This window comes from Petaurus breviceps, unplaced genomic scaffold, assembly GCF_028583685.1.
Source record: "Petaurus breviceps papuanus isolate PSGF00001 unplaced genomic scaffold, PetGlider_PUasm1.0 90895, whole genome shotgun sequence".
Lineage (NCBI taxonomy): Eukaryota > Metazoa > Chordata > Mammalia > Diprotodontia > Petauridae > Petaurus > Petaurus breviceps.
In genome coordinates, this window is record NW_027187372.1 from 22001958 (window position 1) to 22028358 (window position 26401).

The 26401-nt window shown below is 35.4% G+C and overlaps 1 protein-coding gene across 4 annotated transcripts in view; it reads right to left on the reverse strand.

The window, feature by feature from the left end:
• Positions 1 to 26401, reverse strand: part of DENND1B (DENN domain containing 1B) — a 373059-nt gene that overhangs the window by 249168 nt on the left and 97490 nt on the right. For all 4 annotated transcript variants that reach the window (XM_069074484.1, XM_069074485.1, XM_069074482.1 and 1 more), the window contains one exon: positions 25699 to 25742. In XM_069074484.1, coding sequence (XP_068930585.1) covers positions 25699 to 25742 — 44 coding nt within the window. The remainder of the gene's footprint in view (positions 1 to 25698; positions 25743 to 26401) is intronic.

The following is a 26401-nucleotide window of genomic DNA, read 5'->3' on the forward strand; positions in this document are numbered from 1 at the left end:
TTTTGAAACTTCACAATTTAATGACTATGGGGTTATAGTACCTGTTCCCCCAAACTAAAAATTGGTATTAATTCATAAATATAAGTACTACAAACCTACTTTTAGAGATCTGATCTGCTAGGGAAAATATGCAAAGAGCAAAATGAAAGAGAAAATTTAGTAATATTTGTCATAATACGAGTTCCAAATTCTTAACTATTACCAAATAATTACCCTAAAATATTTTTACAAAAACAAAATATAAATAGACTGAAACAGTCTATTTATAAGCAATATATTTCCCACCCTACCTAGTATTATATTTTATTCCAATATGTAAATAACTGTAACTAAATAAGTGGGGATTTTTTGTAATTTCACAAAAGGAAAAAATACCTGTTGTTCTCCATTTTATTTCATGTAACTTTAACTTAATTTTAAGATTAATTTATATTAAGAAAAACTGCAAATTGAAAAAATACCTGAGACAGGGAAACTGCTTGGTCATATTACATTATGTGGAAATCATAATACCCTGTTTTTTTATTATTTTTGGTTATTCAATCTAACTTCCGTGAATTTAAGACAATTAATATTTGAAGACTGATTATTCTCAAAGGTTCCAAGTTTTGGTTTTTTGGGTTTTTTTACTAAAACCAGCAGGGATTTTTTTTTAGATTAGTATTTTGCATTTACTCATGTACCTTAAAAAGAATCTGAGCAAAGAACTCTCATTTCCATTTTTGTCTCAGCATTTCCTATTCTTTCCTCCTTTCCCAGGTCTCTAATATATAGTCCTCCTTTCAAAGGCCAATTCCTCTCTCCATGTGTGCTTGATCCCATCCCTTCCTCTCTGCCGGAGCACATTGCATACTCCATCTCCATCTCTAGCTCCAATCCAAGGTCTTTTTAAAAATAAAGAAATACAGAGCTGAACTCCTAATCAACTAATCATAGCTCAGTAAAAAGACAAATTTTTTCCAAAATGAAATTCAGTCCTATAAGATCTATTTTACCTAGCAATTTAATCTTAAAAGAAAACACTGTAAGGCTAGATAGAGAGTACAAACCAATCTAAAATATTTAAATATCTCAGCAGTATAATCTTAGAGCTTTAAAAGTGAATATGAAAACTTCACCTAAGGAGCACACCTGAGTAATATCTGTTCATTACCTGCATAATATCTGTTCATTGTTTTTGACATGGAGTTTTCAAATAAATTATTATATCCTAAAACTCATGCTGAGAAAATAATTATTACAACATAAATATTTTTAGGTAGGTTTCTCTTTACGCTATTATTTTTTAAAAAAATGTTTTAGTATCAAGAACACACATTCTAAGATATACAGTCTCTTCCTCCAAACTACACTATGCATTATAGTAAAAATTTTAAATTTTAACTTTATAAAATACAAGCATAAGAATGCAGGAAAATCAAAGATTTTTTAAAAGATAAAATATTGCCTTCAATTTTCTTATTAACTATACATCTGTGAAAAAAGACAACTAGCAAAATCAATTGTTTTTATTATATAATTATGATTTAACCAATTTTAACCCTAACTTGTTTTTCTTGATTTTTTCTTGATATTTACGTCTTATTTATATGGTTTTATTGCTTGTTTCTATGATTTTATATATATATATATATATATATATATATGGTTTATGTATAATATATTTATATTCATAAGTTACCTAAACTTATTTTATGTACTTTTCTATGTCATTTTATATCTTTTGCTCTTATGGATAGCTATCATTTTAAATAAATTGGAATATAAAAATTGAAATAACAATTTTATATGTCAGGTCTACATTAAACATCTTGTTCTGAAATATTTAATTGCTAGTTAGGGTTATTATAAACTGTTAATTATCAAATTTATTGTTAATACAAATAACCAACAGTGATATAACACTTAAGAAGTGTGAGTAATGAGACAAATCATTTCAAAATTTTCAAGTATTATCATCTAGCATTTATACTTATATGAAGAATCATTTATAAGAACTCATTTTATTTTTTAGTTGAATAACAAAATCTTTTTCAGAAACGCTTTTGTATGAATATTACATCATATATCTATAGGAGGAAGAGATCTATAATGCATGAAGAAAGTAACACAAATCAAAAATTGATTGAGAATATCAATTTGCCATCTGGTTGAAACAAATTAATTGATATTACATTTTCACTGATACCTTCCATAAAATAGTAATTCAAAGTGATTAGAATAGAAATAAAGTAACATTTTTAAAAATTAAATTCAAATCAAGGCTAATATGAAAATATCCCTAAATTTCTTGCCACTTAATATCCTCTTGTTTTAAAAACTCTAAAATGAAATAAACTATTACTTATTATAGCAATGATGTAAGGCACCAAAAAAGTACTTAACATCAATTTTAGATTATGAAATAATTACAATATTTTGCCTGAACCACCTATTAAAGAAAGCCATAAAAATTTTTAGAAAGTTAACACATTAATAAAGGATTACTCTTATAACATTATAGATAACATTCCACTAAAAATGAGCAAAGGAGCTAGACATAATATGTCACTGAATCTGAAAGAAAATATGCATGTATGTTTGTGCATGGGTGTACATATATAAAAATGTACAGTATTAAATTTATTTGTTTTGTTACTAGCAGCCTGCCTCAAACTAAAGAAGAAACATTAACCACGATCTCTTGTTTTAATCCTGATCATTTATTTTATATGATCATGATAACAGGTTATATTGGCTATACTTTGTGAACCAAAAAAAATCAAGACAGTCAAAGAATATCTGAATTTTTTAAAGCCTCTTTTTAGAAAGATGTTTTCTTTTCTTGAAATTATAACTACTCCAGAAAACACAGGCATTGTAAATACACCACAAGTTGCCTATCATGGTTAATTTTGGTCTCACAGTTCTCTAAGATTTACGATATTTATAGAATGTTTTCATGACTTTTTTACTATGGGTAATAATATAACAAACATTTTCAAACTTATTTAACCCTATATCACTATTTTTAAGTATGCAAGTCAGCTATTAATACAAAACAATTACCAGTGTTCTCTTTTATAGTAGTAAACAGCTAGAAGTAAAGGGTACCAATCAATGGGAAACAGCTGAACAAATTTTGGTATATGAATATAATAAAATATTATTGGACAATCAGAAATAACAAACATGGAGAATTCAGAGAAACATGAGAAAATGTGCATAAAATTGTGGAGAATGGAATAAGTAGTACCAGGAGAACAAAAAGGCCGCAATTACTATCAGAAAATGAAAACAATTCTAAAAGGTAACCAAACAAATTCAGACTAACTACAATGACTAATCTTGGCTTCAGAGGTTAGCTGGTGAAACACACCAGCATCTTCTCAATAAAGAAATGGGGGGGGAGGGAGGTGGCTAGGTAGTGAGTAGAACACCGGCCCTGGAGTCAGGCAGACCTGAGTTCAAATCTGGTCTCAGACACTAAACATTTACTAGCCGTGTGTCCTTGGGCAAGTCACTTAACCCCAATTGCCCCTGCAAAAAAAAAAAAATGGTAGACTATGGGTACAAAATGTTGCATACTCTTATCAAACTGTTAACATATCTAGTGGTTTGGCTTAACTGTTTTTCTATTAAAAGTATAAAGCGTCCTGACAAACCACCCCACCCTCACCTTTTTTTCCCCTTATTTTTCCCCTCTTTGGGTTGGCTACACTCACCATGTTAAGTTGGAGGGTACTAGAAAGGATCGTTACAATTCATTCTCTGAGTGCCAGGAGTCACCCTGGTGAGGAAAATGTACTCCTACTCCTGTACACTATAACTCATTTGTTAGCTTCCTATTTAACAAATCAGCAAAGCTAATACAATTAACTCAATTTGATACAAAACTGAAGACAAAGAATAATTAAAACATAACATTCTACCTACAAACCTGAAATACCCCTCTCCTATTAATGAACAAATTGGTTGGGGGATTGGGGGGGGGAGGGGGCGAGAGGTGGATCACTGCAGATACATATGTAAGTAGGTAATAAATGTGTCTGGGACAACTCACAACTCAAGACCACTGACAGTGTACAAAACAATTCACAGACAGGCAAGGCCATTCCTCTCCTGGACTCCTCAGCTTTATTTCTGTCAAGCACCAACTCTGCGCTGGCTGCCCTTCTTTAGGTAACCAAAAAAGCAGTGTTAAATTAAGCTCTTTCACTAAAAGCAGAAACCCTAAGTTGAGGTTCTACAGAGTCCCTTTTATGGGCTTTTGAGCTTTATTTCCATGCCTGACTAAAAGGATCTTCTCTAAACCCTAAGCTTACCACAGTCATTTCCTAGCAGCAAGTGGTAAGACCTTCCTCCAGACAACTTTTCCAAGTAGTAGATAGATTACAGCTATGAGATCTATTCCTAGACATGACCAGAGATTTCTTCTGGTCCTAGCACTGAGGATTCTTCTCAGACCTGGCTCTAGAATCTCTTCTAGTGCACTGAGAGGTATGGTCTTGAAAAAAACTTAATACCCTAAAGTAGGATTTCTTTTGTGATAGGACTCACTTCTATCTCATGGTAAGAAATCAATATCCCAGGGGCGGCCAGATGGCTCAGCGAGTAAGAGCACGGGCCCCAGTGTCATGATGACCTGGGATCAAATCTGAGCTCAGATACTTAGCACCACACCTAGAAACAACTGGCCATGTAACCTTGAGCAAGTTACTTAACCCCATTTGCTTTAAAAAAAAAATCAATATCCCATTTATGCGAGCCAAATCACAGCTAGGCAATGTAACCTTATCTTATAGTCACCAAACAGTTCTAGGTACCATGCTTTCCCAGTTTGAGTACAACGGCCTTTTAAGTGTTTTAATTTTAATGGTATCTTTTGTCCTTATTGTTCTCCAAGTACTACTCACTCAATTCTCCATTATTTTACACGAACTTTTCCATTTTTCTCTAACACTAGTCTTCCTATTAAATCATATGCAAATTAGATGCTGGGAAACAGGTCACTTCAGTTATCTTTACTAAGTGTCTGCTCTATAGCAGGGATTCTTTACCTGGGGTGTGTGAACTTCTAAAAAAATTCCTAACTATATTTCAATGTAATCAGTTTTTTTTTATAACCCTATATGTCTGTTATATGCTGTGCATTTAAAAATATTATTTTTAGGTGGAGTCCAGAGCCATCACCTGACTGTCAAAGAGGTTCATAACACACACACAAAAGTTTAAACCCCTGCTCTAACTGCTTTCTCAGTGTTTCTCTCACAAGTATCCTTATAAGTACGTGTTGGAAGCAGGGGAGAAGGGAAAAGAGTGTTATTTGGAATTGTGATATGAAAATCCAAAAGCATCAACAAAATATTTTTAATTTTTCAAAAAATCAATCATTGTAAAATGTAGTGATATTCCAGGTGATAAAGAGCTAAGAATAGGGGAAAATGAAGGCAAGGGGTAGAATAGAGCAGAGTAAATGGTAAAACAGTGCTCTGGTATCACAGACTCCTAGAAAAAGTATGTGTAGTGGTAGAACATAAAAACTACTGAATCAAGTAACTCATTCATAGAATGATGCTTTGCAGGTGTAGACTGCTAGAGACAATCTTACATTGTCCTATTTAAAGTCATACTGTCAAAGATACAATTCCGTCCCAAAATACAGGCAGAACCTGTTGGACTCTTATAACAGTTGCTCATATTCAACTAAAGAAGTGCCTTCCATGTGAAATGCCCTAGAATTAATTACTAAGTAATACCATGGGCTATCTACTGTATGTTATTAGGACTGGTCTCTGGGCTTCTCAGAAAGTCTTATATAAGATATAACAAAGTTACATAATTTTTCTCATTAACTTTGTTAATAATAATGCAGCAAACATTTTCAAACTTTAAGAACTCTATTTCCCTATTTTAATATGAGATTTTTTTACAAATTTTTTCACTTTTTTGGTTATTGTTTTCCTTTCTTTCATCTTCAGATACCCTCAGGATGACTACTTTTACTTAGTCATCTCATTGAGATTCCCTTTTTTTTTTTTTTATCCTTCACTTATTTCTGTTTTAGGAGGCTTCTCCACTTCTAAAAATCTTCCAATATCCTTCTCCATTTTATTTTACAAGTGAATTTTATTCTCAACTAGTGTTGCCCTTGGTTGTCATCTTTCTCTACCTGGCAAGTAAGTCAAATGTCTGTTGACTAAGGCATGTTTTTAATCTCTTTTGGTGTATTGACTATGACAACTGATTTTCATCATAGTAATTTCATAATTTCAAGTGTAATGGCAAGTAAAGTAGTACTTTGCAGCTTGTTTCAACTATTCAAGTGCCTTCAGGCCTCACTTCTGATTACATCAAGAGTCTCAGTTGGAAACAGTATACATAAGGGAGTTTGAAGACCTTTCCTGCCCTTAACAGGCCTAAAGGAATTTGAAGACCTTCCCTGCTCTTAATAGGCCTAACCGGTAATCACATGGAGCTCACAGTGGGAGGAGTTTGCTGAAAGAGTCAAACAGGGAGGGTAGAACAAGAAGTGCGGAACAGGAATGACCAGAGCAGAAAAAAGCTCCAGCAGAGCTGAGAACAAGCAGAACTACGAAAGAGGATGTCTGTGATGTTGACACTCCGTAGCACTCTGTCTATTGTTCTGTTTGTGTTGATGTTTCTTTGTCAGACAGAAGCATTCTGTCTGTTGAAAGAGTACTTTACTTTTGTTACAGAAGTTGAGAAAGAGGAATTTACTGTTGTTAGAGAAGTCCTGAAAGAGGACTTTACTGTTATTTTCTGTTTGATTTCTCAGAAGCCTTGTCTGTTGATTCATGTTACTTTGTCAGTGAATTGAGATGATAGCACGGATAATGTGTATAAATATTGTTGTAGCTCAGTTAAGCTTTGTCTTCCTAGAAACCAAAACTTTGAAGGGTGGAGTGGAGCAGTCTCAGGAAGCTGAGATACAGAACCAGAGCAGAGAGGTGCCTATATGTAAATCCAGGCAAGAGTCAGGTTAATCCAGGCAAGATCTGAGAGCAGTCAGCTGGTGGAAGAGGAGCTGCGGGGTTTGGAAACCAGCCTCAATTCAAAATGAAAGAGGACTTTACTTGGGTATTCTGTACTGAATGATGAGACTGTGACTTACTGTGACCTAGAGGTGGATGGTGTTTGTACATTCTACCCCTTAAGGATGGCTGGCTTAAGGATGATTACCCCTTTAGGATGACTGGAAGCCAGCCTCTAGTCAAGATGAAAGAGGACTTTGCGTGGATACTCAGTATTGACTGATGATACTGTAACTTACTGTGACCTAAGGGTGGATGGTGTTTGTACTTTCTTCTACCCCGTAAGGATGATCGGCTTAAAAATGATTGGAAGCCAGCCTCCAATCAAGAAGAAAGAGGACTTTACTTGGATACTGTGTATTAATTGCAGAGATTGTGACTTACTGAATAATATGCTTTGTTTAAGACTATGTGGCCACCTTAGTAACAAGTTATGTTATATTGTTGTGAATGTTGTGTTTTAGTTTCTTGAATGTTTTGCTTTAGCTTACTGCTGAACAGACAGTTCACTATACTATGCAATTAGATCCTTAAAAGTTATTCATAGCAGCAGTCCTCAGGAGAGCTGCTAGTGATTGACTTCACAAGAAGTTTAACCTACCAGTGTCAATGTTCTTTTACCAGTGTCAATGTTCTTTCTTCCATCCATATTGAATTTTTCATTATTTTAAAAAGTATTTTATTTGCTTTAATCATCTGAGATATACCATATCATGTGTCTATCTGCCCCCCTGGAGAACACAAGAAAAATCAAAATTCAATATATATGTGTGTATATATGCACATATATGTATATATGCATTTATAGATACGTATATGTATAGTAAAAGAAAATGAATTTCCACATTATCCATATAAAAAAATATATTTCTATAATTCTGCATTCTCAATCCTTCTATCAAATGGTGGGCATGTTTCATAATTAATCCTCTATAATCCTGGTGGATCATTACTCTGATAAGAGTTCAACACAATAGCATTACATCATATTTGTATAATATAACTTATTTATCAATTCCTCAGTTTATGGGCACCCTTCTCTCACTCCCCCCCACCACAGATTCCCATTCTCTGCCACCTCAAAAAAGCTACGAATATTTTTGTACATCTATAGCTACACCCCCCCCCTTAGGACTAATCCCTCCCTTAATTTGCTCTCTTTAATCCCCACTCTCTCCTTTCCCCCCATTCCTCCTATTTCCCTGTTGAGTGAAATGTATTTCCATACCCAATTCTCTGTCTGTGTGTGTGTGCGTGTGTGTGAGTGAGCATATATTCTTCCTTCTTTGACAATTCAAATGAGAATGAGGTTCCTGTCAGCTACTTCTCTCTCCTCCCTCCTCTTTGTATAAGTGTATACTTATATTTACCCCAGTAATGTGATAAGATTCTCCCTAACCTTCCTTTCCCTTTCCCCCCACTACAACTGTGTATTCCTCTTTCCCTTTCTTTCCATTTTTTTCTTAAGATCATTAAGACCTAACAACCACACCCAGGCCTTGTCTGACTACCTCTATGATCCTTGGGGATGACAGAATTCAGAGGGGGGACACATGTATTATCTCCCCATATTTGAATGTAAACAGTTTATCCTTGTTTAATCTTTAACATTGTTCATTCACCTTAACCTTTTTATGATGATCTTCATTTTTGTGTTTGAACTTCAAAGAATCTAACACTCCTGGTCTTTTCATTAGAAATACCTGGAAGTCTTCTATTTCATTTAAGGTTTATTTCTTCCCCTGTTATCATTATAGTCAGTTTTTCTGGGTAAATTATTTTTGGCTATAAGCCCATATCCTTTGCCTTCTGTAATATCATACTCCAAGATCTCCATTCTTTTATAGTAGTGGTTGTTAAAACTGTGTGATTCTCATTGTGACTCCTCACTACTTGGATTCTTTCTTTTTGGCTGACAGTATTTTTTCTTTGACCTGGAAGCTTTAGATTTTGGCTATGACATTTCCTCAAAATTTTTATTTTGGGGGTTTGGGCTTTTTGGTTTTTTGGTTTTTTGTTTTTTGCTTTTTTAGGATGTGATAGCCCATTTAATTTCTATTTTGCCCTCAGTTCTAAAATATCCAGGCAGTTTTCTTTTAAGATTTAAAATATGATATCTAACACTTTTATGATTCATGGTGTTCAAATAGTCTCCAATGAGTCTTTTTTAAAAGTAAATTTATTTTTAATTATTTATTTTTGGTTACATTTTGAGTTCCAAGTTCTCTCTCTCCCTCCCTCCCTCCTTTCCTCCCCCTCCAACCCTGCATTAGAGATATCCAACATTTGATATAGATATACATGTGGAACCATACCATACATACTTCCACATACCATTTCTTTCTCTGTAGGCAGATGGCATTTTCTTTCATAAGTCCTTCACAGTTGATTTGAATGATCATATTACTCAGAATAGTTAGTAATTCAGTTACTCTTTGAACAATACTGCTTTTACTGTATACAATGTTCTCTTGGTTTTGCTTATTTCAACTCTGCATTATTTCATGGAAGTCTTTCCATGTTTTTTCTAAAAATCAACCTGCTTATCATTTCTTACCACAAAATAATAGTATTCCATCACAATCATATTTCACAACTTATTCAGTCATTCTCCAATTAATCCCTTAACAATTTCTAAATCTTTCCTACTACAAAGAGAGCTGCTATAAGTATTTTAGAACACATATCTCCAATGATTCTTAATTTTTTTCTCCTTGATTTTTTTTTAGCTAAGTTGTTTTTGCTATCAGATGCCTTACGTTTTTCTCCTTTTTACCCTATTGACTTTGTTTTGATATTTCTTCTTGTTTCATGGAGGCATTAACTTCTATTTGGTTCATTTGAATTTTCAGAGAGGCTGTAGCTTTGCCAAGGTTTTTGTACCTCTTGTGCCAAGCTGTTAAATCCCTTTTCAACTCTTTCTCCCATAATTCTCATTTCTTTCCTAATTTTTCCCCAAGTACCTTCAATTCATTTATAAAAGCATTTTTTAACTCTCACTTCCTCTCTTTCAGGAATTTTAGTTGAATTTGTGCTCAATTTAAGGCACTGCTTGTAGATGTTTTGGAGTCATTCTCTTCTTCTGCATTTATATCTTTAGTGTTCCTGACTATTTTACCTAATAATGGCTGGGTTCTTGTTTTCCTTATGTATGCTTCTATCCTACTTTCTGACTCTGGATCAGTTACTAGAGATGGATTCTGCCACACCTCTGGAAGAAAAATCTGGAATCATCCTGTTGTGGCTTTCTTAAAGTATTGATTGTGTAATGCCAGACTCTCTAGGACAGGCTAGGGAAATGCAAGCTTTCAGGGCTCCCCAAGTGATCTGATCTGGGGCAAAATCTGATTGTTTTCCCCACCTCTGGCTTAAATTTTTCAAGTTCCTGCCCTGGGTTTGAATCTGTGCAAGAGTAGATTGCTACTGGACTGCACCCTCATCAACTTACTAGGAAACTCCATTTGTTATAGTGGCAGAGTTATAGGCTTCCCTTTGATCTGCTTTCCTGCCTTGGTTATTTCCTCTGAAGGTTGGGCTAGATGCTAGAAGTGAAATCCTGCTCTGAGTCCAGAGTATGAGACACACTTCTGCTGCTGCTGGCTTCTGAACTTCTTCCTTTCACAATATACTACTCAGTAACTCCCTATTGAGCAATTCCCCTGCACAGGTCCCATTCTCAGTACCCCACAGATCTCTGACCTGAATATGGGTAGCAAGTGACAGAGCTGCCAGTTCATATTAGTTCCCAATCTAGATCTAGTACCTCCTCTTGCCCTGGTGCTCAGCTTCTCCCTAAGTGAGAGAGTGCTCTAAAGGCAGGATGCTACTATCTCAACTCTGTCTCCAGTGTTTCTAAATCTTCCTATTACCCTATGCCAAGCTGGGCTAGACAAATAACTAACTGTGACTTTTTCTGGATTTTCCTCATGAGGCTTTGATCTGGTGTATGTTCTAGATCTACGTGGAGAAGTTTGTGGATAGGATCTCACTACATTTGCTCCTCTACCATTTCAGTTTGGCACCTGCTGAATTTTTCATTATTGATAACTTAAATAAGTAAGGTAGGAACAGATTCAATTGTAGGCTATAACCTTTTCCCATTAAAAAAAAATCTTGGGGGTGGAGCCAAGATGGCGGCATAGAAGCAGGAAAACTCCATATGCCCCCTCCATAACCACCTCAAATACCTATAAAAATTACTCTAAACAAACTATAGGGCAACAAAACCCACAAACTGACAGAGAGAAACAAACCTACTGCTGAAGACAGCCCGGTAGGCCAACAGGAAGGGTCCATCACAGCACGCTGGGAGCCCAAACATTCATGAGTCCAGGGTTTTAGCCTCCAGGTGGCCACGGCCAGCCCCGGCTGGAGAGACTCCAGGAGAGTGGATAACCAGCAGCTGTGGTGGTTTCCAGACTTATCAACCCATGAATGCCAAAAACAAAGTGAGAGTTCAATGTGGACTTTGTGATAACGGGGAGTCCAGGAGAGCGGTCTGGCCTCTACCCCCAGAGGGAGAAATGGCTAAGGAACAGCTGCTGCCAGGTGGCTGCTTCAGAGCTCCTGGCCTGCAGATTGTAGGGGGACCAAGCAACCATCTGAGGAGTAATTGCTCTTGTTTTAAACTGCTTGGATCTGGATCCCTGTTCTGGGTGGAGGTCCTGGGGTGTGTGACCAGTGTGCCAGAGCTAGTGGAGGTTTCTGAGAAGGCAACCGACTAATAGCTCCAGCAGCTGAGAAAACCCCAGCAATTTTGAGACAAAGCTTTCCTCTGGAAGCAGAGTTCTACTGTAGCAAAAAGCTCAAAAATCAAATAATTGAGTGGCAACATGTGCAAGCAAAGGAAGCAAAGCAAGCACAGAAACCCGACTTTGGACTCCCTTTTTGGGGACAAAAAGGATCAAATCATAAAACAGGAGGAAGACAATGCAGTCAGAACTCCTGCACCAAAAGCTTCCAAGAAAACTATGAACTGCTTACAGGCCACAGAGGAGCTTAAGAAAGATTTTGAAAACCAAATAAGAGAAGTACAGGAAAAATTGGGAAGAGAAATGACAATGATGCCAGAAAATCATGAAAAGAGAGTCAACAACCAGACTGAAGAAAATAACACCTTAAAAAATAGACTAACTCAAATGGAAAAAGAGGCTCAAGGCAATGAGGAGAAGAATGCCTTAAAAAGCCAAATTTGCCAGATGGAAAAAGAATCTCAAAAGCTCACTGAAGAGAATCATTCCTTCAGAATTAGATCAGAGCAAATGGAAGCTAGTGACTTTATGAGAAATCAAGATACTATTAAACAGATCCAAGCAAATAAAAAAATAGAAGGGAATGTGAAATATCTCCTTGGAAAAACCACTGACCTGAAAAAAAGATCCAGGAGACAAGATTTCAAAATTTTGGACTACCTAAAAGCCATGATCAAAAAAGAAATTTAATAAAAATGGTAGTTAATATACATCTTAAGTAGTTAAGAAACATATAAAGACTAAAATAAAGAGTAGGGGCATCTGCAGCCCTAGGCTTTTGATGAGATTATATCCTGGTTCCCAAGGGCCGACAAAGTCAATGGCTACAGGGAAGAGTGCTACAACTCCAAGATTCACTCACCTTAGGATGTTGAATGAGTATTTTTTTAAAATATAAATAAGTTAATCTTATAGGATAACTCATGTGGGAAACAGATGGCTGGTAGAGGTGAGCACATTTTGTGCATTCCTACATGACTATGTTCAACGAGGCACAGTCTGCTGCTTTCTCATGGATGAAATTGTACATAAACAAACCTGAAATTCATTTTATGCTACAACTGTTCTCTAATATATCAACCACACTGGAATAAATCTGCATTTTCAAAGTAAGTGTTAATAGAACTATTTCAAACTCAATATTATTCCCCTCCAAACCTTTAAATTTCTGAAGTTCCTTAACAAATCATCTTTCTAGTCATCTGGGGTTCACAAAGTTGGTGTCACCCTAGGTTCCTCTCTTACTCACCACACCACATAGCCAAAGAGTTGGCATATTTTCTCATTTCTTTCCTTACATCTTAAACAAAATCTCATCTCCTCTTAAAGTGCAGGGAGGCCCATGTCTCTGTGTGTGTGTGTGTCTGTCTCTCACACACACTCACACACACTCATACACACACATACACACACATACACACACACACACACACACACACACACACACACCCCTATAAACTCTAGTGGTTTCCTAGTATCTCCAGGATCTAATATGTCATTTAAAACTTTAAAATCTGGCCCCTGTCTTCCTTTCTAATTTTCTTATATTCTACTACCCTCCATATTCTAGGATCCTCACATACTACACTCCATTTCTAGTCTCCATGCTTTGCAATAACGATCCCCATTCCTAGAATGCTGTCCCTCCTAACTTCTAAATATTGGGATCCCTAGCTTCCTTTGATACCTATTTCTTGTCTCACCTGTTCTAGGTCTTTCCTAATCCTACTCCCTCCACCTCATCTACTAGTTCCCCCCCCCCCAAGGTTACCTTTCATCAAGTATTCTGTATTTGTCTTGAATATTCTGATAAGTGAATGCTCTCTCCCAAAAAAGGGAGGAAAAACTTAAGACCCTCAAGGAGTTTACATTCCAAAGGATATGCAAATAACTATGTACATACAAAATATATAGAATAGATAAAAGGTCACTGGAGAGAGACTAGCATAAATGTTTACTGATTAACTGAAGTCACTGAATAGTTAAGGACTTTAATTTGTATATGGCACACCTTTCTTAGTCATAGTAATCATTAAAATAGCTAGTGTTTAGAGTCTAGTATGTTATGTGCCAGGCTCTGCACTCATCAATTTATACGTGTGTGAGTGTGTGTGATATATATATATATATGTTTTGGGTTTTTTTTTTGCTTTTGGGAGGGCAATTGGGTTTAAGTAACTTGCCCAAGGTCACAGGGCTAGGTTTTTTATTTGTGTGTGTTAAGTGTCTGAGGCTGGATCCAAACTCAGGTCCTCCTGACTCCAGGGCCAGCACTCTACTCACTGCGCCACCTAGTCGCCCCTATACGTATATATTTAATTTTCACAACCCTGAAAGCTAAGTGTTCTCTTACAATCCCCATTTACAGTTGAGGAAACTGAGGCAGATATTGGTTAAGTGATTTGCCCAGGGTCACACATCTAATAAATGTCTAAGGCCAGATTACTGACTTCATTCCCTGTACTCTATTTGCTGCATCACCTAGTTACCTTCTTTAATGCTTTTCCATTGACAAAACCATAACTATTCTTGTTCTTGAACAATTTGACAATACTAAAGACTTTGGTAGTCAACTTTTTGTTCTAGATTTGCAGTAGCTATGGGTGCTGAAGAGGTGGCTTCAACACTTCAAGAAGTGGTTGCCAGGTTACATGTCCCTATAAGTTACTTCCTAGGATGACAGCTGCATGGCTTGGACTGGAATCAGGACAGGCAGTTGGAGGAAGAGGAGATATGAGGAAAGAAGCAGTGAGGAAAGTCTTCCCATTCTCAGGGCTCTAAGGCTTTCTAGCTCTCCAGTTATCCTGATCCATATTTAGCCACTGGACCCAGATGGCTATGGAGGAGAAAGCAAGGCTGGTGATTTTGCACATCCCTCCCTTACTTATCTAATTCAGTTATATGTCATAGCGTCACCTCCCTGATGTCATGGTCCTCTTCAAGAGCCAAGGACAGGGGGCAGCTAGGTGGTGCAGTGATGAGAGGCCCTGGAGTCAGGAGGACCTGAGTTCAAATCCAACCAAAGACACTTAACACAAAAACTAGCTGTGTGACCTTGGGCAAGTCACTTAACCCCAATTACCATCCAAAAAGCGGAAAAAAAAAAAAAAAGAACCAAGGACAAACAGCAACCTCTGTGAGTACAGGAGCTGCCCACTAGGGACCAAACTTCCAGATGGACACCACTTCCTTTCTCTCCTTCTTTCTTCCTTTCATTTCTTTCCTTCTTTCTCTTTCTTTTGTTCCTTTCTTTATTCCTTTAATTTCTTCCTTCCTTCCTTCCTTTCTGTCTTCTGTTTTTCTTTCTTCTCTCTCCACACAGGCTATCAATCCCTTAACCTGCCAGTGCTCTGCCCAAAGGGAATGTAAATTTTAATCTCTGAAACTTTTTTTTGTTTTTTTTTTTCTCTTAAAGATCAGCTTTAACCCCAAATCACTCTAGTCCCAGACGAGTCCACTTGTTTGGGCCCTGACTGACTCAAAATGAAGGTAAATAACAATGTTTTTCTGTTTTGGCAAGAAACCCTGAGGGTCTTCCCTTTCCAGATCTATTTTTTTCTTGAAGAAGCCATTCTTTGCCTCATTTTTTAAATTAAGTTTTAATTACTAAATGGGTATTGCCTCAGTCAAACTAAGACCTGTTAAAGACCTTAGTTTGAAAAGGTCAAGATCCCCCACTGCATCCTGGGCCATCTCTAGTTGTCCTGATCCATATCTAGTCACTGGACCCAGATGGCTCCAGAGGAGTAAGGCTAGTGACTTTATACAGCCTTCCCTCACTTAAATCCAATTCACTTTCATGTCATGGCATCTCTTCTTTGATGTCATGATCCTCTTCAAGAAAGAAGGACAAAGTGCAGCAGCACCAACCTCCCAGTTTTTGGGAGATGATCAATGTTAGTGATGAAGAGGAACATGGATCCCTTCTCCAAATGGATTAGCTTCCCCCCCCCCCCCCATAATGACTGCAGGGGGCAGGATGGTAGCCTGAGGTACAATGCTATTACCAGTGGTTTTGAGTACTGTGTCCTGGGCAGTCTCCATCAGAGTCTAATGGAAGGTGGTGATTTGTTTCTCTTGATACATTCTGTCTCCTATTTCTAACCTCAGGGTGCCTTTCTGTTTCAGTTGGGTTTACCCTAATAACAGGGTATGCAACCTGAACCCCCAAAAAGCACAACTCAGCTCAAAAACTTTCCCACATATCTCTACCTAGATACTCAATCCTTTCAACAATCTTTTCATTGTAGCCTCAACCCAGCCCAACCCTCCATTTTCTGTTACTTCTGACTGAGCCCAGCCCTTCATTGTCTGTTATCTCTGGATCACCCCAGGCTACCTGCCACTCCTTAATCCTATCCAGACCCCACCCCAGCCCCTCCCAGGTTACCTCGGGACCACCCCAGGCTATTTGCCATTTTTATGAGGAAAAAGATTGTAAGAAAATTATCTTCTCCCTACCAAACAAGCAGACTCACTAGGAGTCTGGCCTGCTTCTATTTCCATCACAAACAGAACCTGTTACTTGAACTGAAAGAAGGCTTGGGTGGTCAAATACTTTCAAGGCAGACCTGCACCCTTTGCCCTTGCATTTCAAGGTTCACAAAACCCTAGACCACAACACTATAAGTTGACAGTTGGTCAGATACTGTCACACCACACAGATAGTGTCTTCTTAATTTCCTCCTATCTAAACAAGTAAAATACACAGACTAGTCTTTTTATATAAAACTCCCATCTGATCAAGTGAAATACACACACATACATGCACACACACTTTTTAATCCTTAACATACTAAATTGCGGATTTTAAGATAAATTATAGTAGAAGTATGAAATATTCCACTTGGGATCAAATATATCTAATTCCTAATACCAAATAGGATATTTGTGGATAAACAATTCTATAAAAAAAAACTTGGGGAGTTTGAAGACACTACAAACTCATTATGAGTCAACCAAAAAGACCAATGCTATGTTTTGTTGTTATGTGTTTGGTCAGTCACATCCAGAAGCAGAGATCAAAAATTAACTGGAAACTAAATAATCTAATCCTAAAGAATTAGTGATTCACAGAAGTAATCAATAATTTTATTAGAGTGATAACTACAATGAGTGAACATCAAAACTTGTGGGAAAATCTGTATCTTTAAACTTGCGCATCAATAAAAGAGAGAAAGATCAATGAATTGAGCATGTAACTAAAAAACTAGAAAAAGAACAAACTAAAAATCCCCAATTTAACCAAAACGGAAATTTTTAAAATCAAAGGAGATGTTAATAATATTGAAAATAAAAAACCACTTGAACTAACAAATAAAACTAGGCACTGGTTTTATGAAAAAAACAAAATAAACTATTAGCTAATTTTATTTTTTACAAAAAGAAAAAAGAAGCAATTCAAAGTACCAGTATCAAAAAATGAAAAGAATGGGGCGGCTCGGTGGCACAGTGAGTAAAGCGCTGGCCCTGGAGTCAGGAGGACCTGAGTTCAGTTCCTTTGGTTCTGGCCTAAGACACTTAACACGCACACAAAAATAAACTAGCCTTGTAACCTTGGGAAAGTTACTTAACCCCAATTGCCCTCCAAAAGGCAAAAAAAAAAAAAAAAGAAAAGAATTAATGCACCACTAATGAAGGTGAAATTAAAGCAATTTTACCAAATTATATGCCAGTAAAACTGACCACTTAATTGAAATGGATGAATATTTGCTGAAATATATATTCCCCAGACTGACAAGTGAGGAAACAGAACACTTAACTTTATCTTAGAAAAATAAATTGGAACAAGTGAGCAATATGCTCCCTAAAGAAAAATCCCCAGGACCAGATGGATTTACAAGTAAATTTTACCAAACATTTAATTAATCCTAATACTATTAAAAAAAAAAAAAACTCCTAGAAAAAAATAGGCAAAGGAGTCCTATTAAATTCCTTTTGACATAAATATGATTTTGATAACTAAACTAGATAGAATAAAAACAGAGAAAGAAAATAGTAATTTCCTTAATGAATTTCAATGAAATTTTAAAATAAAATTCTAGCAAGGAGATTATAGCAATATATCACAAAGATCATACACTATGGCTGGATGGGATTTATACCAGGAATGCAGGGCTGGTTCAATGGCAGGAAAACTATCATCATGATTGACCATATCAATAACAAAAACAATAAAAATCATTTGATTATAGCAATAGATGCAGAGAAAACATTTAACAAGGTACAAAACCTGTTCCTATTAAAAACACCAGAAAGCACAGGAATACATGGATGATAATAATAAGTAGTATCGTCAAAAACCAATAGCAAGCATTATCTGTAACAGGGATAAACTTGAGGCCTCCCTAGTAAGATCAAGGGTGAAACAAGGATATCTATTACATGACTTTTAATCAATACTGTATTAGAAATGCTAGCCATAGCAATAAGACAAGAAAAAGAAATTTGAGGAATAAAAAAAGGCAATGAAGAAATAAAACTATCACTCTTTGCAGATACTAAGATGGTATACTTAGAGAACTAAAGAGCATCAACTAAAATCCTAGTTGAAACAATTGACAACTTTAGAAAAACTGCAGGATATAAAATAAACCTACATAAATCAGCATTTCTATATACTAACAACAAAAGCAAGTAGTAAGAAACAGAAAGCTATATTCCATTTAAAATAACTGCAAACAATATAAAATACTTGGGAGTCTACCTGCCAAGACAAACCCTGGGATTATATGAACAAAATTAAAAAAAAAAATCTAAGCAACTGGAGTAATATTAATTGCTTATGAATAGGACAAGATAATATAATAAAAATGACAATTCTGCCTAAGTAAATTCAGTGCCATACTAATCAAACCAACAAAGAATTATTTTATAGGCCTAGAAAAAATAATAACGAAATTCATCTGGAAGAACAAAAGGTCAAGAGTATCAAGAGAATCAATGAAAAAAATGTGAAAGAAGGCAGCCTAATAGATCCAAATTTCAAACTATATTACAAAGAGATGAGATAATCGTCAAAACAATCTGTACTGGTTAAAAAACAAGAGTGGTAGAATAGTAGAAAAGATTAGTATACAAATTAGTAACCCAATGATCCCAAGCTTTTGAGGTAAGAACTCAACATTTGACAAAAAAAGGCAGGAAAACTGGAAAGTAGTTGGAAGAAACTAAGCATAGATCACTTTTGCATCATATAACAACCTAAGGTCAAAACAGGTAAATGATTTAGACATAAAGGCTGATATCATAAGTAAATTAGGTGAGTAAGGAAAATGTACCTGTCAGAACTGTGAATAAGGGAAAAGCTTATAACTAAACAGGAGATAGAAAGGATCACAGGAAGCAAAATGTACACTTTTGATTACATAAAATTAAGGAATAACCACACTGATGAAATCATAGATCCTAAAGTAGTGGAGTAACTTTGGTAAGTCTCTTCACATTGAGGCTTCAGGAGCCTCATTTATAAAATGAAGAATAGAGAATAGAGATGATTTCTAAAATCCCTTACAACTCTAAAAAATTACATGATTTCTAATAATAAGAAAATGATGTAATATATCTTGTAACACATACAATTAAGTGCCAGAGAACACATAAAATAAATGTTATGAATTCAAAAGAATGCAAGCTTATTATGGACTGTATTACTCTGAGGCTGGGGGCCTTAAGGAATGTATACAGCATAGATAGGCAAAAGAGAAGGCAAAGTTCTCCAATGGGATGAACATCATTAGCAAAGAACTACTGTCCTAGGAGCCACAGAAGCATATTATCATATTGTTAAGTTTGAATAACTAATAAGGATAGTGAACATTTTAATGATTTTGAAGATGGAGTCACAATTTAACACCCCTCAAGAAAGCTATAAACACAACTTTAGAATCTGAATTGTGCTGGGCTATTTGATATGACTGACTCTCTATGACTGGCAGTTGCATACCCCCTTATGGATTGCAGGGTTAGTTCACAGACATGTTAAAAGTCTTTAAGGGGGCAGCCAGGTAGCACAGCGAGTAAGAGTACCAGCTCCAGTGTCAGGATGACCTAGGGATCAAATCTGGGCTCAGATACTTAGCACCACACCCAGAAATAACTGGCCGTGTAACCTTGAGCAAGTTACTTAACCCCAATTGCTTTAAAAAAAAATTAAGGTTCTCTCAGAGTTGCCCCAGAAATAAAAGCCTAAAACTGCTCATAAAGTCTATTTGGGGGTCAGCAAATTAGAAAGGAAAGTAGAGATCAAAATGAAGCCTAAGAATTCCTCTAAAGTATTGTTGCAATTATTCAGATGTCTGGTGAAAACGGCTGTTGTTGGGCTGTCAAAACTATGCCAACAAAGAAAAAGGTTTTGCATATTCCAGCAAGTAATCCTTGAAGTACCAAAGTACTTAATAGCACTCTGATAAAAATGGTCAACAAAGCTTGCGATGTAACAGTCATGTAATCATCAATTATGGAATGCTTCACCTTTCTAAATCACCCTTTCTCTATAGATCCTCCTTCATAGTTTTAAATCAGAAATATTTCCATCCATATAGCACATGTTTATCTTTTTCCTAAAGAGATGAAAAATATATAAAATAAATGTGACCACTTCTTTTGCTGTGGAATTTTTAAAAGTTGTGTCGTGGGCTGCTCAGTGTCCAGCATTTTAGCATGATTCAGAGACGTAAATAAGAAATGACCAGGCCATGTGGTTCAAGGAAGTTCAAGGAAGAACAATGTACTCCATTTACTGATTCTTAGGACAAGGTTTTTATAGAGCAATGAGACAAAAGAAGACTCAAGTATTCTTATCATTATCTTAGCCTGTCATATCCTGGAAGTAGCATAGAATAGATAATTTGATAAGGAATTGTTATCTAGGTGGCTAAAGTGTTAGGGTAAGACCTTCCATCTAGGCCTCAGGTACCTGCTAATGCAGCCACAGTCATAAACAGATACAATTGAGAGCGAACTTCAAAGCCAAAGCTGCAATCCTCAAAAGGCATCACGTTTAGAAATGACCACCCAAAGATACCTGAGTACTGAATCAAATTTTTAGCTCTTAATATCTAAAATCTTGGGGTACGCCTATTGATCTCAGAACTCAAGTAACATCCTGATAAGTGTAACCCATAACAAAGAACTCAGGAGTTAACTTAACAAGAAGTCACATCTCAAAAAGGTCTTTGACATTAAAGTCCACTCTCATTGGGTAATTATCTGAGTCCTGAATCAGGCCTCGTTGGCTTCCAACAAAGTTGTGCTAGAAATAATTAAACAAAATAATTCAACTGATTTTTCAGCTCAGTCCAAACAGTTTCCAAATCTTGGGTTTTTTCACCATAGTATCTTTCAAATATTTCTCTTTCTCTCAATTCTCACAACCAGAGTTCAAATCCAGCCTTTTAAATGGATCTCACTAAATTATCTCCCCAATACATCTTCCACATTGCTGACAAAATGATCTTCCTAAAGAATAGGACTGAACTCTACTCAATAAACTCCAGTAGCTCCCTATTACCTCTTGTATCAAATATGAACTGTGTCTGGCATTTAAAGTTTTTTATAGCATGGCCCCTTTAGATCTTTCCAGTCATCTCACACATATTACTCTCCTTTCTATACTTAATGATCCAGATATACTACTCAGTAGACCTCACATAACAACACTCGATCTTCCCTCTTAATGCTTTTTCAGTGGTTGTCCCTCATGCCTAGAATACTATCCTTCCTTGCCTGCAACTCAGAATCTCAGCTCAAAAGCTATCACCAGAAAAAAAAAATGCATAGGCAAAGGAAAAAGAATCCAACTATAGAAACCTATTATGGGAATAGAGATGACCGGGGTTGATCTTCAAAGGAGGAAATTGAAGTAAAGAAACCCCCAAAAAGTAACATTAAAAGGTCACCTGCTCAAAAAGAATTTATGGAAGAACATAAAAGACACTTTAAAAATCAAATGACAGAGATGTAGGAAAAACTAAAAAAGAAAATAAGAATAATCCAAGAAAAACAGGAAAGATATGAAAGGAAAGTCAACTAAATAGAAAAGGAGATCCAAAATCTTAAGGAAGAAAATCACACTTTAAAAATTAGAACTGGGCAAAGTGAAGACAGCGAAATTATAAGAGATCAAGAAATGATTAAACAAAATATGAATTATGAAAAAATAGAGAAGAAAAAGTGAGACATAAGAAAAACAACAGACTTGGAGAATAGATCAAGGAGAAAAAATATAAAAATAATTGGCTAACAGAAAGTTATGATCAAAAAAAGAATCTTGATACAATAATACAAGAAATAATTAAAGAAAATTGTCCTGAAGCATCAGAATAAGGGGGAAAGTAGAAATAGAAAAAATCCATCAATCACCACTTAAAAGAGATTCTATGAGGAAAACTCATAGGAATATCATAGTCAAATTCTGAAATCCTCAGCTCAAGGAAAAATTATTAAAAGCATCAAGATTAAAACAATTTAAATATGATGGTGCCACAATTAGAATTACACAAGATCTAGCAGCAGAAACATTAAAGGATCACAGGTCTTGGAACAAAACATATCAAAGAGTAAAAGAATGGGGAGGCCAGGTGGCTCAGTGAGTAAGAGCACCGGCTCCAGTGTCGGGATGACCTAGATCAAATCCAGGCTCAGATACTTAGCACCACACCCAGAAATAACTGGCCATGTAACCTTGAGCAAGTTACTTAACCCCGAATGCTTAAAAAAAAAAAGAGTAAAAGAACTGGGGCTCCAGTAAAAAATATCAAATCATGCAAAGTTAACATAAATATTATCTTGAATGAAAATAAAGGACATTTGATAAACTCCCAGATTTTTAAGACTTTGTTAAGAAAAAAACCTTAACTTATTAGATGATTCGACATACAAGAACCAATACATATAAGGTACCTAACAAAGACTGATTATAAGGGATCCATAAGAACAGATTGTTTACTTTTTATATATGTAAAATATAAAATTTATGTCTAAGATTCTTACTAATAACTGGGTAGTTCATAAGAAAGACTGGGGAAAACCTGGGCATGATATGAATTTTAAAAGTAAAACAATTTAGGAACAGCTAAAAAGAGTAATTATTTTATACAAATGAAGAACTAATATATAGGAATTAGATGGGGAGGAGGAACCTACTTTCACTGGGAATGGGTAATAAGAGGAAACAATACACATGTATTTAAAAGTGTATAAGAGTCTTCTAAATTCAGAAGAAATAAAATGGTAGGGGTATAGGGAGTAGGGAGAGGACATGGAAGGGATCTTTAGAGGGGAGGGTGAGAGAATAGGTAAATAGGGGTATAGAAGGGTACTTAGATTTATTGGAATGGGAGGATAGGGGATGGATCCTTGGAGGGGTGTAGGCAAGTCATAGGAGGGCAAGGTAGTGGGTAAAAATAAAGTAGAGGACACAGGAGGGATATGAAACAAGAGATATGCATGTACATAAAAACAAAGATCAGGAGTAGAAAAGGTTTGGGAATGTATATGTATATGTGTATGTACGTACACACACACACATACACATAGCTATAGAGAAACATATCTAAACTTTATTGTGACCTTCTGGGAGGGCTTGGGGAAAGGGAATAAAAGAACAAAGTAGAAAAGTGCACAGCAAAGAACAAAAGAAAACTCACAAGGAAGCAAAGATGGACAATTTTCAACACAAGTAGGCTTTCTTGAAATGAAAATTTATTGTTACATATTTTGAATCCTTTCATGTTCTGCTATGCACATGACATGCTTTTATTTCTTTCTAACTTTGTATTTAAGTTTATGATGTTTTTTTTTTTTAATTCTCTATTTGCGTTCTTGGAGTTTAAGTTGAAAATAAAATTTGGGGGAAAAAGCCACCTTCTGTAGGAGGCTTTCCCAGTACCCCAAATTAAAAGTGCTTTCCCTTCAAATATTACCTTACACTACTCTGTACATATCTCATATGTATCTACTTAAGTACATGTTGTCTCTCCCATTAGAATGTAAATTCCTTGACAGTTATTTTGCAGCCTCAGTACTTAACAAATAGTGATTGCTACATAAGAAGAAGGAGGTAACTAGGTGGCTAAGTGTATAGAGTACTTGGTCTGGAGTCAAGGAGACCTGAGTTCAAATACAATCTCAGACACTTACTGTGATATTAGGCAAGTCACTTAACCTCTGTTTGCCTTAATCCACTGGAAAAGGAAATGGCAAACAACACCAGTATCTTTGCCAAGAAAATCCCATAGTACTAGTTATCACAAAGAATCAGACACAACTGAATGAATAAACAACAATGTAATAAGAGAATGCTAGCCAATTACCTAGTTGACTTAAGACTGACATTCCCACACTAGACAACAATTTCCTACTTTCCATTTTGAGTTGCATATTTCTGATACCTGATAATATTAAAAAAAAAAAAAGATGGGCTTATCAAGGAACTAGAGGTAAAGTAAACATATTCTACTGGTATCCATGAAATCACCAAAGAATTCTACCAAGCCCCTAGTATCATGGAGTGAATTTATGAGAGGAATCATAAAAATCACAGAATTTAAGAGATGAAAGGGATCTTAGCACCCATCTAGTCAACCCATACAACAACAGGGATTTCCAACATACACAAAAAAGTAAGCACCTGGTCTCTACTTGAAGATCTCCAAAAAAGAACCCAACACCTGTGGAGGCAGCCTATTCCATTTCTGGTAGCTCTCACTGTTGGAAGCTTATCTTGACATCCTCTGAATTGGCCTCTCCTTTTGCAACTAATACACATTATTCTGCAAAGGTTGGGGGAGTGGGACAGGGATGAGACAAACTGAGTAAGTCTAAACTCTCTTTCACCTAAAAGCCCTTCAAAAATCTAAAACTGCTCTTATGTACCACCTGAGTTTCCTCTTCTGTAAGCTAAATATGTCTAGTTCCTTAAACAGATCGTCACATGACATGAACTCAAGGATCTTCACCATCCTGGCTGACCTCCTCTAGAGATTCAATAGGTGGGTTAGGAAGTACGACTGCCTATTCCTTATGACTCTTGTCCACTATCATAGTTTAGATACAGACTTTGACATATGTTCATTAGCAATTTTTCTGCACAAACTGCTCTGAATATGAATTCTTACTGACTCTGGTCAATTTTTGAATTTATCAAAATCATTATGCATAGGTGTTTAGTATATGAAAAACAAACTATCCCAAATTCATATTAACATTGATAAAAATGAGTCTGATTCAACCAATTTCTGTAGCAGGTGAAGTAACTGTGTCTCCATCAGATATCTCTACTCTCAAGACTTTTTTTTTGGTCAGGGAACTAGAGTATACCTGCTAAAATACTGACCATATTTATAATTTTTAAATTCTTTTCAATCTAATTGGCACAAATAGTATCAAAAGTCAAGTTTTTATATAGTAAAAATGAGATAATTTCAGTAGCTGACTAAAGCTTAAATGATTAAAACAAGTAATCCCACACTATCATCATATATCCCTTTAAAGATGAATGCATAACAATACATAATTAATAATTCAATTTTGGTGTAATTTCTTCATATTAGATACTATATGGAAATGAATATTTATATGTTATGTATCATCCACTTCTAACTCAACAAAATGGAAGTAACATTTTAATCAAAATCTCAAGTATTGTCAAGTTAAAAGACAGATAATTATTTTAACTTTAAATTTTTTTTCCAAATTCATATCTAAAATTATATTGAAAATACAAACACTAAAAGTACTTCTGAGTCACAACATACATAATTGCCCCTTAATTACCTACTCATATATAAAATCTTCTTCATTTGTGTCCCACATCTTCCCACTTTACAACTGAATAGGAGCAGTGTTGTTATTAGTAATCATTAGAAGTAGTAGCCATAAAAACTAACATAAAAAATTAATTTTTCTCCAACCTGGTCTCCAAAGTCCTCCGGGAACTTCCACAGTACCACTGGTTCTGTAAATAATTGACAAGTAACATTAATTAGAATCAAAGAAAATGATATTACTTTCAAAGTACATTAATAAATAGTTGTCTTAGACTCAGAATCTTAATTGTACCAAAGTTAACAAATGTTTATGTAAATACTTACCTAGGCAAATATAATTTCTTTACATCTCTAAAAGTGTAATTCTACATTATTTCAATTCCTTCATTTTTCTAATATTTACTTATCAAATTAATGCTTTAATATTTCAAATGACTCTTGAACATTAAACAAAAAGATACTTTAAATAAAATTTTGTCCAAATCAACTATTTCACTTATCAGATGATAATAACCACAAAATAGTAAGAGAGGTAGAAAAATATAAAGTAAAATATATGATATACATTTGGGAGGAAATGATATTTTAGCATTGCTTATGTTTCAAATATTTTTCTTGAGGTACAAATTTACTTCAACTTATAAAGAAGACTAAGGAGACTAGAAGTAAAGCAATCATGAGTAAATTTAGTATTTTTCAGTGATCAGCTCAAAGATACTAAATTATATTTAAGCTTAAAATAACAATATTATATTAGGATGTAATTCAGGCTTAATTTACATTAAAAGTTCACTCATACAATTTTATGTTTGCCTTTCCACAAACAATTCTGTAAAGTAAACTGCCA